Source organism: Rhineura floridana, chromosome 4 (genome assembly GCF_030035675.1).
Source record: "Rhineura floridana isolate rRhiFlo1 chromosome 4, rRhiFlo1.hap2, whole genome shotgun sequence".
NCBI classification, from domain to species: Eukaryota; Metazoa; Chordata; class Lepidosauria; order Squamata; family Rhineuridae; genus Rhineura; species Rhineura floridana.
Window position 1 is genome coordinate 70,321,004 of NC_084483.1, and position 16,596 is coordinate 70,337,599.

Below are 16,596 nucleotides of genomic sequence, written 5' to 3' on the forward strand. Positions count from 1 at the left end.
CAACTTCCATCAGCCCCAGCCTACATGACCAATGGTCAAGGATCATGGGAGCTGTAGTCCAACAACATATAGAAAGGCTACAGATCTCCATCTCTGTACTCTAAACTGATTTAAAGATCCATTAATTTGGAAAAAACATCTGCATGAGATTGGCAAGTAACAAGACTTGGAAGATAATAAAACCATAATAAAACCAACTCTCATCAACATAAGACTACCTGACGTTGACGGTATACATTACCTTCAACGTCAGAGTCATTTTCCTGAGACAATGTAGGGACAATCTCCCAATCTGCTGGGAGGAAGGGTGGGATATAAATCAAATAATAAATAAAATAAAAATCTAAAATACTTCTAAAGAGCTTTACATAGTGAGTGATTATACAGCCACGAGAGTGGCTGTATACTATAGCTAGCATGGATGTTAAATTTGGCTGCCCATTTGCTACCAGGCCAAGTTCAAGGTTCTAGTTTTGGCGTACAAAGCCCTATCCAGCTCGGGACCAGGATACCTGAAAGACCGTCTTACCCCTTATATACCCAGTCGATCACTGGCTTGTGCAGGTGAGGGCCTCCTGAAGATACCATCTTATCAGGAGGTTTGTTCTGCACAATATAGGAAACGGACCTTTAGTGTGGCGGCACCTACCCTGTGGAATTCCCTCCCTTTGAATATTAGGCAGGCGCCATCTCTGCTATCTTTTCAGTGCCTTTTGAAGACTTTCCTCTTTCAACAAGCCTTTTAAGTTGAGACCTATCCCAGTCTGCATCTGTGTCAGAATTGTTTAATATGTGTTTTAATAATGTTTTAACCATTTTTAAAGTTTTTTTTTTAAAAAAATGTTTTTAATGCTGTTTTGTTTTAATGTATTTTAAGATCTGTTTTTATGATGTTTTAAAGTGTTTTAATGCTTTGTTTGCCGCCTTGGGCTCCTGCTGGGAGGAAGGGCAGGATTAAATTAAATATAAATAAGTTGAAAATACCCCCCATGCCATTCTGATGCTTCCCATAAGCTCGTTTCAAGACAAAACCTTACAAATCTTATAGTCCTGAACTCAGAAACGCTTACTTAACTACCCTCTAAATTTTCATGGCAATCCACAAAGAAAATCGAGAGTTCAAAGTGTAAAAAGAGAGAGAGAGAAAAACCAGACCCCTTTTGGACTTTTTTCTGTCAGTGTTCTCATAATTTGTTGAAATTCATTAAAAATCAGCCACGTTCATAGAGTACCTGTAATCCTATTACTGACCTGAGTATCAGAGCCCCATACTCTGATCTTCATCTTCTGCAGTTTAACAGTTAAAAAAGTGCCTAGATGATTTTTAATTAATTTAAGAAATTTAACATTGAAGTCAATGATAAGCCCGGGCATGCTCAGTAAGAACCAACTGTCAGTGTTCTAAAAGCTAGACTCACAGCTGTTTGGCTTCGCTAATCAGGGGGGCCACACCCACACCAGACCTTTATTTCACTTGAGTCAGTCATGGCTTCCCCCAGTGAATCCTGGGAAGTATAGTTTGTGAAGGGTGCTGGGAGGAGACTCCTATTCCCCTGATAGAGCTCCAGTGGCCAGAGTGGTTTAACATTCACCTGCTCTGACTGAAGCTCTGTGAGGGGAACAGGGTCTCTCCAAGCAACTCTCAGCACCCTTCACTAACTACACTTCCTAGGATTCTTTGGGAGAAGCCATGACTTTCTAAAGTGAAATAAAGGTCTGGTGTGGATATGGCCAGTGACAGCTTTGGTTTAAATTTGGGTGGGAGACTACATGTGCCTGCTGTAGAATAAAAACATACGGGGAAATGCTGAAAAACAATGATACTATTCACTATGTTTTCCTTTTGGAAAGGAAAGGGGCTTCTCCTCTGCCCAGTGTCACCCACCCAATTTCCTCCCCTCCTCCCCCCCAATGAAAGACCAACCAAAATTGTGTTTGCATTTTTACAAATTTGTATGGCAGTACAATATCTCAGAGAGGAGGTCAGGTTTCCTGCTCCCCTGGTACATTCAGTATAGCTGCTCAATTTCTCTGCTCTTTAAAGTTTGATAGACATATCTGTTGGCTATAGGTACGTTCTTAAACCGCAAGGGGTTTTTTTGCCTATGAGAGACTACGTTTGTGTTTGACACACACACACTCACCTTGTTCACCAAGGACTGAGAGTGTGCACGGACAAAGAGACATATAACTTAACACAACTACTGAAAGAAGACAAGAGGAGATTTTAAAGTAAAGAGTCTCAATCCTATGCACTCTTTCCTAAGTCTTACTGAATTCAGTGGAACTTACTTTTCAGTAAACTTGCATAGGATTGGGTTGGAAGTAAGAATTGATGAATCTGCCAACATTGGATTCTCTCTGTTTCCCATTTGTTCAGTTTGCAACATTTCCACATTGGTTTGCAAATATATTTTTTAAAGTCCTCATGAAACACCATCAACATTCTAGAGTGTATTTCTCCTAACATACATATTTGGGTATGCACTTTTGCCTAATATAATGCATTTTTGTATGTCATTTTCATGCACACTCTCCCCTATTTTTTGTAAAAATATTTTGGTTGGAGACCTGCATTTCAATATTTAGAGAAGTGCTGATTTTGAAGGATAGCTGTGGTTTGGTTTGTATATTGTTTTGGGAAATTAGGTAGGTTTGCATTCAAATGCAAAGCTAATTGCATTTTCCCCCGTCCCTTGCTGGAAGTCTTCAGTCCTAGGCACACTTTTACTTTGCAGTAACTCCTGCTGAACTCACTGGAACCTATCGCTGAGCAAAAATGCATTGCATCAGACTTTGACCATGGTAAGTACTTCATGTGAGGTACATGCTGTGTGCTCATAAACTGATTCAGTCAATGCCATGCAAAGATTTTCTCATGGGCATTCTCTGTAGATGCAAATAAACACTAGGAGCATAAACTTGCCTACAACTCTCAAGAACAGAAAATATGTTTTAGAAAATGTACCCAGTCAACTGAAGGAGAGAGGAGAGTTTGGCAGTAAGGTGGGAGTAGCACTTTCACGTGCTCCTGGAAAATCAGGAAGGGATCTATATAGTCTTATTGGCTTGCCTGTGATGGAATCAGCTCTGGTTCTTACCAGAGTTCACTGAAGAAGGAAAGCATACTTGGTTTGGAAATGCTATTCCAAACAGTTCAACCCCCAAGAAGATGGATAAGAACAAATTTCTTACCTCCAAAGGCTGGCCTCATGGTGAAGTCATGGTCATCAACCCTTAGGAGCTGTTCACTTCTTCCTGTCTGAGCTTTGGTCATGTCGTGGTTCTTTTTATATATGTGACTAAAATGGAAAACAAGTGTGCCAACCGTCACTTCCAGTTCCTAAACATCATACCAGAAACACATCCTAAAAATAAACATTTTCTGTGGGAAGCCAGTAAAACAATAAAATATTGGAATTGCACCTTTCAGTAGTGGTGCCCGTGGTGGGGCAGAGCCAGCCTCCTGACATCTGAGTCACTGCTGCTTATCTAGATGGGACAGCGTGTGGTTGGAGCCATGATGTGGTTGCATTGGGGAAGCGCTGTCACCAATCTGGCTGTCCCACCAGTGCAAACACATGGTCGCAACCTCACTGCCACTCCACCCATGTCCAGGTAAGCAGCAGTGACGCCAGTGTCAGAGGGGTGGCTCCACCCCACCACAAGCACCCCTACGGACACCTCTGCATAAACAGCTCCCATACAGTGGGTTAGCTGTGCAGTTTTCATGAAATAGGGAGAATGCCTGCAAATGAGCTTGATACCAATGCGGTACCTTTCTGCCGAATTGGGAACACAATGAAGTCTCTGGAAAAAGCTGGAATTATATGGCAGAATAAAACCCCACAGTAGAGTGGTAATGTGGGCAGCAGTACCTGTGATAGTCCCCAAGTTGTCCTTTGTAGGTACAAGGACAAGCTGATGTAGGAGAAATTTTTCTCCATTGGGATCTTTTGCTGGGGGTCCTTAAATAAAATTGAAGACACAGGCTTGAAGCAAAAAGGTAGACTTTTATTCTTTACAAGCATATGCAGGGCCATATGCAGGGTCAGCCCCTCAGAAGCATCCAGGAGAGACTGCAAAGAAGTATGGTGTCAGCTCTACACTGCGTCAGCAGTGCCGGTGGGGGGCTGGAAATTCCTGGGTGGTTGGCAGGGAAGCAAAGTCCTTAGCCGGCAGTCTGGTCATAAATCTGCCAGGTCTAGGAGGAGGGGAGCTGATAAGGGCCAGGCTTGTCCAAAGCGTACTTGCCGAGTCAGGAGTCCAGAAGTGAGGTCAGTAGAGGTCCGGGATCAAGTGCCAAGGGGTCAGTCCGAAAGAGGGTGCCAGGAAACTAGGAACACACAAGCCACGCCTGACGTTGCAGTCAGCAACAAGCTGCAGCCAAGGTGTGCCTTATAAAGAGCAAGGTTGACAGCAGGTGTGAGTCCTCAGCGTTTGGGCCTTAAGGAGACAGGCCTGCCTCTCTTCTGCCTGACCTTCTGCTGTCTACGTTCTGCAGGTGAGGGGGGAGTATCCTGTTCACTGTCTGTGTCTGGCTGCAGGGACTCTGCTGTATCTGGGGTGCTCTGCAGCTGAGGGGGTGAAGGAGCTGGATTCTCAGGAGGCTCCTCCATGTCTCCTTCTGAGTCTGCTGCTCCTGAGTCTGCTGCTGTTACTCCCGAGTCGTCCTCATCTGAGGAGTCCTCTGACGGGGCCATGACACCTGGTGTGTACTGATCTTTTATAGAGTGCAGTTACAGCATGTGACAATGATTCCACCAATCTCATGAGTCCTTGCCCACATAACATCCTTCCAAACCAATCAGAAAGCATTCTGTCCATATCATAAATGCTACCATTGTCCTACTGTCTCTTCAAGACTAATGAATTTTGGTTCTAGTTAGAACAGTTACTATTGTGAACACGCTTCCAAGCATACTCAGTACATCCATTGTTGCATTATTTCTGATGGGTCAGGCTGACTTAGGTTCACCTGGAAATATTTGGACAAGTTCCTTTGAGTTAAGTTTGGGAAATTAACTCAGGGTGTTTGTAAATGTATGAGCACCCCCAATTCTATTTCTTTGCCATAAGGGTTCTTATGTCCTTATGCCTTCTCAGAAATCCCATTTCCTTCCTTGCAAAATACATAGCTCAAGAGAGGGAATCATTTAAATACACTATGCTTCAATCCTTAAAGAACACACAAACTAAGGAAAAACTGGGTGACTCTGGTTAATCAATATTTTTCAGCCTCAAAATATAGAGGCAGGCAGGCCACCCCAGATGTACCTTTTTTCCTAATGAAAACACACTTATAAAGTTATAAATATTATTTTAAAACATTATAAAATCTAACTATTTTCTTTTCATTAAAACATTAGGTTATGCTATAAAACCTTTCTTCTTTAGATGGCATTCAAGAATCAAACATTGGCAATCCCTACCCATTTCATCAATCACAGCTTCTCTTGCTCCTAACGCTTCTTGATTCCAAACAATAGGGTAATTAATCATGCATCAGCCGGGTCTTGGCACCGAACCAGGGGATCACTGTAACCTGTTTCCATCGCAAGAGGTTTTTGCTGTTAGCCTGAATATAATGTAAAGATTCTGTTTTCTCTATAAGCATGAATCTCAGGGCCCCACTAGACCTGCAATTCAATACTTAATTCTTTATGATTATAAAACATATACCCCTTTTTAATAGTTATGATCATACATGTATGGATATATAAAATTCCCCATTACTGAAACACAGGAACTGTTCCTAATAATGTGAATGCAATACACTGGTATCTCCTATTATAGTCCTTATGATGGATTAAATTCTGGGACCTTAGCCAGTGTTCCAATGACTATTCTCAGGCCAGTCCATCCAAATTGTCATTGGCAATATACTGCTGTCTGTCTCATCACAGGTTAAAGTGAGTCCTTAACTATACTACAGAGAAACTACAACAAGCCCCAGTGTATGACAGCATGAATGATGGCTACCGAATCCAAATTTGACAAAACAGAATCACTATTGACATAAAACTGTGTTTTACTAAGAAATCTAAAATTGGCATTTTTATTTTGTGCATGTGTATGTGTACTTTTGCCAATTTTGAACAGGAGATAGTTTATTATTGTTTCAGAAATATGTTCTGTACACAAACACACTGATTTGAGAAGAGTGTGCAGAATTTATTTCTTAAACTTTTTTTAACTCATCTTCTTAACCTATTTGTACACCATATCTCTGTTTACTTGGATACCTCTTTGAAGGTCACTTCTAAACACAAAGAATTGAATCCACACTTCATCATACTTAGAGCAAATCCATTGAAATCAATGGGATTTAACTTAGTAATGACTAACTTAAGTCTGATCCACATCCAAATGGAAAGTAGTTATCATCATCATCATCGCCTTTTACATATGTCTCATGGTGATTTACAAGCATACTATAAAACAGCTAAAATTAATTAAAGTCCAGTTAGAGGTGCACATGGGTCAGTTACCTAAGAGGAAAGCAACTAGCTTTTAATCACTACTGCCTCACACTGATTTAAGAGGGAGGATTAGAATAAATTCAGTAAAAGGCAAAAAACCTTGCAGTTTAAGAAAGTTTGATAGAAATATCTGTTGGCTACAGGTACGTTCTTAAACTGCAAGGGGTTTTTTTGCATATTAGTGAACATTTTAGAAAGTTGTTTGTCTGATTGCTGGGGCTGGAGAGAATTGTAGTCCAAAACATCTTGAAGGCACCTGGCTGGCAAAGGCTCTTCTAACCTATTTCCTTGTTCCTGACGTTTGCAGTAGTATGTACAACTTTGCAGATCTCACTGCTAGGGCAAAGGCCTCTTTGATCTTAATTATACAGCCACAAGAGTGGTTGTATACTACAGTCAGCATGGATTTTTCGCATTCCACAATGTTAAATTGAAAATACCCCCCATGCCATTCTGATGCTTCCCATAAGCTCATTTCAAAACAAAACTTTGCAATACTTATAGTCCTAACAGTTGCTAGGAGAGGCCCTGTTCCCATCATAGAGCTTCAATCAGAGTGGCTGATTGTTAAACCACTCTGGCCACTGAAGCTCTATCAGGGGAATAGGAGTTTCCTCTCACTACCCTTCACAAACTACACTTCCCAGGATTCTTTGGGGGAAGCCATGACTGTCTCAGGTGAAATAAATGTCTGGTGTGGGTGTGGCCCTGATTAGCCAAGCCAAGCAGCTGTGAATCTGGGTTTTAAAACACTGACAGTTGGTTCTTACTGAGCATGCCCGGGCTTATTAACTTCAGTGCTAAATTTCTTAAATTAATTAAAAATCAGCTAGGCACTTTTTAAACTTTTAAACTGGAGAAGATGAAGGTCAGAGTATGGGGCAAGGTCAGTAATAGGATTACCAGTACTCTGTGAACATGGCTGATTTTTAATTAATTTCAAGAAATTATGAGAATACTGACAGAAAAAAGATCACTTTCGAGGCTGCATAATATAGAAATAATAATTAAATGCACAGCTTATGGATTGTTTTCAGTTGGTACATTGAATAGAAGGGAAAGCCCCCCCCCAAACCTCTGTCATCAGGCCATCATCCACCTTGGGCTTGCCTAAACAGTGTACAATGTGGAAAAGGTGAGCCTGATGAAAAAAATGAGGGATTGTCAAATGAGGTGAGCAGCAGGGCTGCTAAGGAGAGGGAGGGAGTTCTGAGGAAAGCATGGGGGAGAAGGAAGAGGAGAGGACGATGGCTAGGCACAGGTAGCAGGGATGGAAGCTGTTTCAGAAACAAAAACACATGGCAGAAGGAACAGCTAGAAAAGATGACAAAAAGAGATAAATTGGAAATGAAAGGTCATACTAAACAAGATGCTGTTCACACAGAATTGGCAATCGTATGAATGACTTTAAAAAAGTAAATAGCAGGCATGAGAGGCCCAAAGCAGATTGGGACACTGGCAGAGGATATAGAGGGGCTTTCATCCTTTGTCATACCACCCCACTCCCGCAACTGCAGTCCCAGTCCAGATCAAGGCCCACATGCTTGCAATCTGCTATGGCAAATAGCAGGTGCAGGAACCTCAGTGCAGATCTGAACTGCAGAAGGTGGAAAAGGGTTAAGGCATCCTACCCCTTCTCATCAGGATTCCAGTCCAGATCAGAGGGCCCATTCCTGCTATTTCACTCACATTGCTTTTTCATGAGAGTAGAACATCTGAAGAGGGCTAAATATAATGTGTGTTCTGGGCATTTAAAGGGGTAAAGAGTGGGAAGGCCTGAAAAAAAAAACTTTGGAAGCTGTTGCTAAAGTTTAATTGTAAGCCAGTGTAAACAACATAGAAGATGGGAGATTATGGCCACAGAGACAGGAGAGAAAGATGGTTTTTACAGAGGCTTTCTGGGTCAAATGAAGAAAAACACAGGAAAGAAATGACTGCAGTCATCTGGATGAGAAGCAAAGGGACAACATGCTGAAGAACTTGGAGGAAGTATCAGCATCTTCATTTAAAATCCCTACTCCCCAACTATTTGGTTCACAAAACTCCTTAATGTGGACCATCCAATTCCCTCCATAGGTCTGTCCATAAGAGGCAGTGAAATGGGCCAGCTACAATTAATCAGAATGATCCAGTATTACATTTCTTCAAGTCCCATAGTCCAAAGCCAGGTACACATATGAAATGTCAAAAGCATACCCTTCTGTTGTCCACAGAAACACTGTTACATCAGTATGTGAATCAGCTGCCATGTTCGACATTTAAATATATATAGAAAACCAGTTCAATAAACAAATCAAGCAAAAGGCTGTAATCCTTTGCACATCTATTTGGGAATAAGCCTCACTGAACTAAGTAAAGTAGTACTTCTGTCCAAGAAGACATGAATGAAGGCAGGCTGCACATCCTGAAATTTCTACAGTCAAGATATTTTAAAAAGTATATTTTATCAACCTATGTTTTATACCTCCAAAAGTGAAAATGAAAACCCATCCCATGGGTCATTTCAGAGAAATGGAGCAATGGATACAATTTCCAAGTTCATGTCTAAGTATCTATTCCGGGATATTATATTTCAAAACTCTTGTAAATAGGATGTTACAATAGGTCTCAAAGAAGTAACAGAACCAATTTAAGATTCATATGCATTATAGTGCACATACTTTTCAGACACACCTTGCAATATATAGCAAAACTACACATACTGAGTATTTTCCTGGTGAAAATAGTGAAAGCAGAGAAAGAAAGATCATTTAACTTCTCTGTTCCTTACCTTGCTTTCGGCACCTCTACTTGTCCTGTCCATCTCCTTCTCCTGTGCTTTCTGCTCTCCACAAGGAGAAACAGGCAAAAGATCAGCAAAATTAGTTTTGCAAAATAAGGCATTTTGTGGGAGTCACTGTTCCACTCTCCTTCAGGCCAGTAACCTCCTGCTGCGTAAGTACACCCCTGGTTTAAACATTGAATCAGTTGCGTCTCCAGGGCCTCACATTTGCCAGAGTGATCATTGTTAGGAAAGAAAAGTGTTCTTCTGCTTTAATATTTTAAATCAGCTTTCCAGGGCTTCCTCCTCAAAGCTCTTCCTCTCCTCGCTGCTCAGCGATTGGCTATTACTCATGAAGAAGTTAGTCCTATATGGGAACATTTCCACTTGGGTCTTAAATGCATGCTTTTGCAGAAAGGCAATGGATAAGAAAAATGCAATTCCATCTGCCAGTTTTTTGTTCAAACCACTAATCTCAGAACTGCACAATCCTTCTGCCAGACTGTGTAAACCATCTCTCTTTTTAATTAGGGAGCCTGGATAGATTGCGGACTGTTCATTTGTCAATGAGGAACTGGTGTCTATATGTTAATGATGCAGCAAACTTAGCATGGATGCAGCAGAGTTACAGTGGGGTTTGCAATCTTTTCATAGTTCAGTTAGCTATTTAAAAGAGCTAGCATGCAAATGGAATTTACTCGCTACACATTTTAGAAACATAGTCTTTCAGTTTTATTGTAATATGTTTTTTAAAAAAATGCTTGTAACAATCTTTTGTAAACTGCTTTGTAAGGTCTGCTTGAAAATCAGTATATAGATACTTTAAACAAAAGAAAACAAACATGTCGAATGTCATTTTCCTCAGCAGGAGAAAAATGCTGGCTTATTAACAAAATAATTGAAATAGCTTAATACTAATAGTTGGTTTCTGATCCAGCAAATTATTATACTGTACATGAAACACCATAGTAAGTGAAGGTAATAAATAATGCTTATGTAATCATTTTTTAGTATTAGTTTTCAAACACTTTGCATACACTACCTTAATCATCTTTAAAGCAACTCTGCAAGGTGGACCAGTTTTTATTATATTATTGATATGCAGCTGAGTCGAAGAGAGTGTAGTGGCTTGCCTAGGCCATCACAGTAAGATACTTTCAGAAATAAAATTTGAAATGAAGGTTCACACTCTGAGCTACTACAACAGCTCTCAGGACCTCAAGAGTTAAAGTGATAGTTTAATGCCAATTACTTAGAGGTGTTCTGAACTACTGCATAGCCAGGTAGTGCTGCTTACAGTTCTATGTGATGAGCAAATTCAAGGAACAAAATAATTTGACTTTGTGAGATTTGAAAACTCATAGCTGTGTAATTTCTAATTTGATACAATATATCCCCCCACCCCCGGGCCAAGACATATGCTAAACTTCAGACACCATTCCTGAACTTCACTGTTCTAAGAACAATTTTTGTAACTCATATAAGCCACAGCATTTATCTATATTAGAACAGGAGCAAAAAGTGGAACTCAAAACAAAATGTTGCAGCATGGAATGCATCTATTCAGGTTTCCAGCCACTCCATTCTGTTGCCCCACCCCCCCGGTTTTCCATTTCGTCCTTACTGCAACAGTCAGCCAGCATCACATGCCCACTGAGCATGTTCAATCAAAATGATCAAGGGGATGGACCAACTCTCCTATGAAGAAAGGTTGCAGCATTGGGACTGTCTCAAATTGTCACCAGTCCGAGACATAGGGCAGGGTACACCCTCAATTTTGTTTTTGCTCCAGATAGAGGAAAGGGTGGTCTGGAGAGGGGGTGGTGGATGTCACCGCACTCATTTCCTGGTGAAGTTTAGACTTACTGCTCCAATCTCCATCTGCAGGAATGGTGGACAGATTTAGATGTTCCACCCCCAAAGACTAATGGAATCCACTGGATTCATGAATGCCCTGGGGGAGTTTCCAGTAGATAGAGCAGGTGACCCTGTTGAAGCCCTTGTCACGCTGTGGAACGATGTGTTGGGCTCTTGACATGGTTCCCCCTGAGCACCCTCTCTGGCATTGTGGACCCTGGTTTGCATCTTGGTTCACCAGTGAACTAAGTCCAATGAAACAGGCTGGATGGCGGCTACAGCGCAAGTGGCAAAAGACGTGTTGTGAGGCTGATCAAGCATGAGTTAAAACATGGATGACCTTTATCGTGTGAAGGACAGGGGGAGTGCGACCTTGTTATTCTTACTTGATCTCTCAGCAGCTTTTGATACTACTGACCATGGTATCCTTCTAAGTCAACTTGGTGAGATGGGTATTGGAAGCACTGTTTTACAGTTGTTCTGATCCTATCTCCAGGGTCATTTTCAAATAATAGCATTGGGTGATTGTCTTCTGGCCCCCTGGCAGTTGAGCTGTGGGATGCCGCAGAGTACCATAGGGTACCATCCTGTCCCCAATGCTGTTTAACATCTATATGAAGTCCTTGAGAGCGGTCATCAGAAGACTGGGGGTGAAGTGTCAGCAGTACCCTGATGCTACCCAGTTCTATTTCTCCATAACATCTGAATCAGCAGAGGCTGTCCAAGCCCTGGACTTGGTGGGTTGGATGAGGGCCAATAAACTGAGTCTGAATCCTAGCAAGACAGAGATGCTGTGGGTTGGTGGTTCCCGAGTTCAGATAATTGGTCAGTTGCCTGCTTTGGATGGGGTCATATTCCCTCTGAAAGAGCATGTTCATAGTCTGGGGGTGCTCCTGGATCCATCTTTGTTGCTAGAGGCCCAGGTGACCTCAGTGGCTAGGAGTGCCTTTCACCAGCTTCGGCTGGTAAGACAGCTGTGGCCGTTTCTGGACTGGGATAGCCTGATCACTGTTGTTCATGCACTGGTAACCTCCAGGCTGGATTACTGTAATGAGCTCTATGTGGGGCTGCCCTTGAGGTTGGTGCAAAATGTGGCGGTGTGACTGCTCACTGGGGCAGGGTACTGCCAACATGTTAACCCACTGCTGGAAGAACAGCACCAGCTGCCCATTAGCTACTGGGCCAAGTTCAAGGTTCTGGTTTTGGAGTATGAAGTGCTACACAGCTTGGCACCAAGATACCTGAAAAATCGTCTTATCCCTTATATACTCAGTTGATCATTGCACTCTGCAGGTGAGGGCCTCTTGCAGATAACATCTTATCAGGAGATCCATTCTGCACAAAATAGGAAGCAGACCTTTAGTGTTGTGACACCAACACTATGGAATTACCTCCCTTTAAATATTAGACAGGCACCATCTCTGTTATCTTTTTGCTGCCTACTGGATACGTTCCTCTTCAACAAGCCTTTTAAACAGAGGCCTTACCATTAGTATTTACAAGTGAGGACCTGCAACAAGATGTTGTATATGTATGTGTCAGGAGTGAAACATTCAAAGCTTTCCCTTCTCAGGCAGAGTGAGTGAACAGGTGGGCGACAGCTGGCAAGAGAGCGAATGAATGTTGGCACTTCTCCTGTTTCTGCACTGATAGTAACATTCTATCTGGACAATTTTAACCTGGACATATTTTGCTTCTATATATGCACAGATGTATATTTTTTTAAATGACAGATTATATGACTGGATACTATTGAATGCATGTTACACTAGATTGAGAAATATTGCCCTCTCCTACCTACTACAGCTCCTCTGCATCCTGAAAGCCACAACTGAACATCAAAGATTGTCTGGAACAGCATGGTATGAGGTGTGGAGGGCATGAAGTGAGATGGGGAAATCAGCTGAAATTATTTCATCCAAAGAGAGTGGCTTTTGGGGAGGTACAGGGGCTAGGAAAGCCCACTGGGCAATGGGGCTTCCATTTACACCAAGTCTGGATCCAAGCCACTGACTCTTCATTTCTATAAATGTTAGGAACACTACAACAGTGTAATAAGCCCTGTGTTACAATCACATTCCTAAAAGTGTCATCACAGAATTCAAGGTATCATCACCAGGAATGTTCTGTGGGGAGGAAAGCCTACTTGAAAGATTGAACTAATGCGGCAGGAAAACTGTTTGAGAGAGTGATGGTAAAATATGTTATTTCATTATGAATTCACTGGCTATTAAACCATCAAAACAAATTCAAATAAATTTCAGAGTTGCTTTTTGGCACTGAGTAGATTTCATGTATAACCTTACAAAAACATATTATATTTTTGCTTATGTATTTTTTAAAAGCTTTTAATGTATTTTTTATTAAATGATGAGCACATGAAACAATCAATTCAATGCTTTATGTATATTTCTGGAATAAGTCATAGTCAATAAGCTCTGGGTAAATATTACATATTTATAAACTATTTCCAGAATCTTCAAATAAAAAAAAATTAATATATACCCAATTGAATATCAGAAAATGACATTCAAATCTCACAGAAGATTATTCTCACTTCTGGACAATTAAAACTAAAAAGAAAAGCTAACAATGTTCTAGCCCCTCTGTCTCACAGAAGATAAAACCCCTAACATTTAAGGGATTTTTTTCCTGAATTGTTGTGTAGGAAACAAATCTAAAAGATTAACAACTTCCCCTCTCAGCTCAATTTATTAACGTTTACTAACATATGCAAACATGCCTGCATTTCAGTTTAAAAAGCCCTCACTCAAGTAATTCATTTATAGTCACTCTAAAAATGAATAATTATTCATGCTCCTCCACACCATAAAATCACAATTTTGTGTTTCTGTCAGTTAAAATAACCCACCAAAGCTCATGAGTGATGCATTCAGCTCTCTCACTCCTTAAATATCCTGCTAATACAGATATATATTCCACACATCAGGTTATCCGCTCAGTTTGTAAAGATCATTAATAGTCCACTTTTACACCAATATCAAGGTAAGCTTTTCTTGCAGATAATAATGTACCTCATGGTACCTTAAATTCAGACTTAAAATGAGAAAATACAAAAAGTAATTTCATGTAAACAATCTTCATGACATATCCAACATATAACATTTTAATAAAACATTCAAGTCACAGCTCCTAAGAATGACAGAAACTCATAACTCAAATATATACTCATTGGCTAGATATATACGCCTAAATATAAGAGCTGCCAGTGCTAAAACAAGAAGGAGAATCAGCACATTTGATCCCATGTGGTCTGAGTTGACTCTTGGCTGTTGAACCTGATTGAAGTTGGTTGAAGTTGGCACCCTTCTTTGTTGTGCAGGCCGCTGGCGTGGGCTCATAGAAGTATTATTTGATGCAGGCTGGGTATGTTGTTCTTGACTTGAGGTGGCTGAGTTGGTCTGATTTTCAGACTAAAAGAGAAAAGGAGGATACTGGATTTAATAGACTGGAATGGAATAGAATTTTTATGTTGCTTTATTTATTACATTTCTATTCCACCTTTCCTCCAAGCAGCTCAAGGTGAAGTACAAACATGGTTCTCTCCCCCCCCCCGATTTTATTCTAACAATCCTGTGAGGTAGGTTTGGTTGAGAGACAGTGACTGGCCCAAGGTCACCCAGTGAGCTTCATGGCTGACCGGGGATTTGAACCCTGGTCTCCCACATCCCAGTCTGACCACTATGCCACAATGGAATGGTGGAATGGAATACAAAATAGAATGGAATAGACTGGAATGAAATAAGAAAATATGAAGAGCCTGCTGGATCAGGCCAGTAGGCCATCTAGTCCAGCATCCTGTTCTCACAGTGGCCAACCAGGTGCCTGGGGGAAGCTTGAGAGCAGGACCTGAGCGCAAAAGTATCCTTCCCTCCTGTGGTTTTCAGCAACTACCTCTCAGCAGCATACTGCTTCTGACAGTGGAGGTAGAACATACAGTATCTATGAGGATTAGTAGCCACTGATAGCCCTATCCTCTATTAATATGTCTAATCCTCTTTTAAAGCCATCTAAATTGGTGGCCATCACTGCCTCCTGTGGGAGCGAATTCCATAATTTAACTATCCTCTGTGTGAAGAAGCACTTTCTTTCATCTGTCCTGAATCTTTCAATATTCAGCTTCACTGGATGTCTATGAGTTCTAATGTTATGCGAGATAGAGAAAACCTTTTCTCTGTCCACTTTCTACATACAATGTATAATTTTATACACTGCTAGCATTGTAAAGTTTCCTCATATGGGTTGTTTCATCACCTTGATCATTCTGGTTGCTCTTTCCTGAACTTTTTCCAGCTCTACAATATTCTTTTTGAGATAAGGTGACCAGAACTGTATATGAAGTATTCCAAAAATGGTTGCACAATAGATTTGTATAACAACATTATGATATCAGCAGCTTTATTTTCAGTTGCTTTCCTAATGATCCTTAGCGTGGAATAGCCTTTTTCACAGCTGCTGGATCAACATCTTCATTGAGCTTTCCACTACCACATCAAGGTCTCATTCCTGGTCAGTCAGCCACTTTAGACCCCATGAACATATATATGAAATGAAGATTTTTTTGTCCCAATGGGCATAACTTTACACCTGTTCACATTGAATTACATTTGCCATTTTACTGCCCATTCACTCAGTTTCGAAAAGTCCTTTTGGAGCTGTTCACAATCCCTTTTTATTCTAACCACCCTGAATAATTAGAATAATCAGCCAACTTGGCCATCTCACTGCTCACCACTAACTCTAGATGGTTTATGAACAAGTTAAAAAGCACAAGTCCCAGTCTTTGGAGGACTCCACTTTCGGCATCCCTCCATTGGGAGAACTATCCATTTATTCTTACTCTCTGCTTCCTGTTACATAATCAGTTCCTGATCCACAAGAGGACTTCCCCTCTTATTCCATGACTACTAAGCTACTTTGTTGAAAACATATTTAAAAGTCCAAGTACACTATGTCAAGAGGATTACCTCTATTGTTGACATTTTTCCTTCTCAGTGCAGAATACAGTTATTATTACTGGTGGCTACAATGAATAGGTTTTAAAAAAACCACATCACATACTCAAGTACTTGCAGGGGGGAAATCAAATCACATAACTTTGTAAGAATCTCACACATAGAAGGAAAACTATTGGGGAAATATTGGGGAAACTATGGAATTTGCTCCCACAAGACGCAGTAATCGCCACCAGCTTGGATGGCTTTAAAAGAAGATTAGACAAATTCATGGAGGACAGGGCTATCAATGGCTACTAGCCATGATGGCTGTGCTCTGCCACCCTAGTCAGAGGCAGCATGCTTCTGAAAACCAGTTGCTGGAAGCCTCAGGAGGGGAGAGTGTTCTTGCACTCAGGTCCTGCTTGCAGGCTTCCCCCAGGCACCTGGTTGGCCACTGTGAGAACAGGATGCTGGCCTAGATGGGCCACTGGCCTGATCCAGCAGGCTCTTCTTATGTTCTTATGAAATCTTCATAATA

The 16,596-nt window shown here is 41.1% G+C and overlaps 2 protein-coding genes across 2 annotated transcripts in view; both read right to left on the minus strand.

The window, feature by feature from the left end:
• Positions 1 to 9,482, minus strand: part of LOC133383168 (gamma-aminobutyric acid receptor subunit rho-2-like) — a 31,742-nt gene extending 22,260 nt beyond the window's left edge. Inside the window, 2 exon segments of the mRNA XM_061623319.1 lie at positions 3,196 to 3,302; positions 9,253 to 9,482. Coding sequence (XP_061479303.1) covers positions 3,196 to 3,302; positions 9,253 to 9,365 — 220 coding nt within the window. The 5' untranslated portion in view covers positions 9,366 to 9,482.
• A 4,004-nt stretch (positions 9,483 to 13,486) lies between these two features.
• Positions 13,487 to 16,596, minus strand: part of UBE2J1 (ubiquitin conjugating enzyme E2 J1) — a 38,003-nt gene continuing 34,893 nt past the window's right edge. Inside the window, exon 8 of the mRNA XM_061623320.1 lies at positions 13,487 to 14,534. Coding sequence (XP_061479304.1) covers positions 14,271 to 14,534 — 264 coding nt within the window. The 3' untranslated portion in view covers positions 13,487 to 14,270. The remainder of the gene's footprint in view (positions 14,535 to 16,596) is intronic.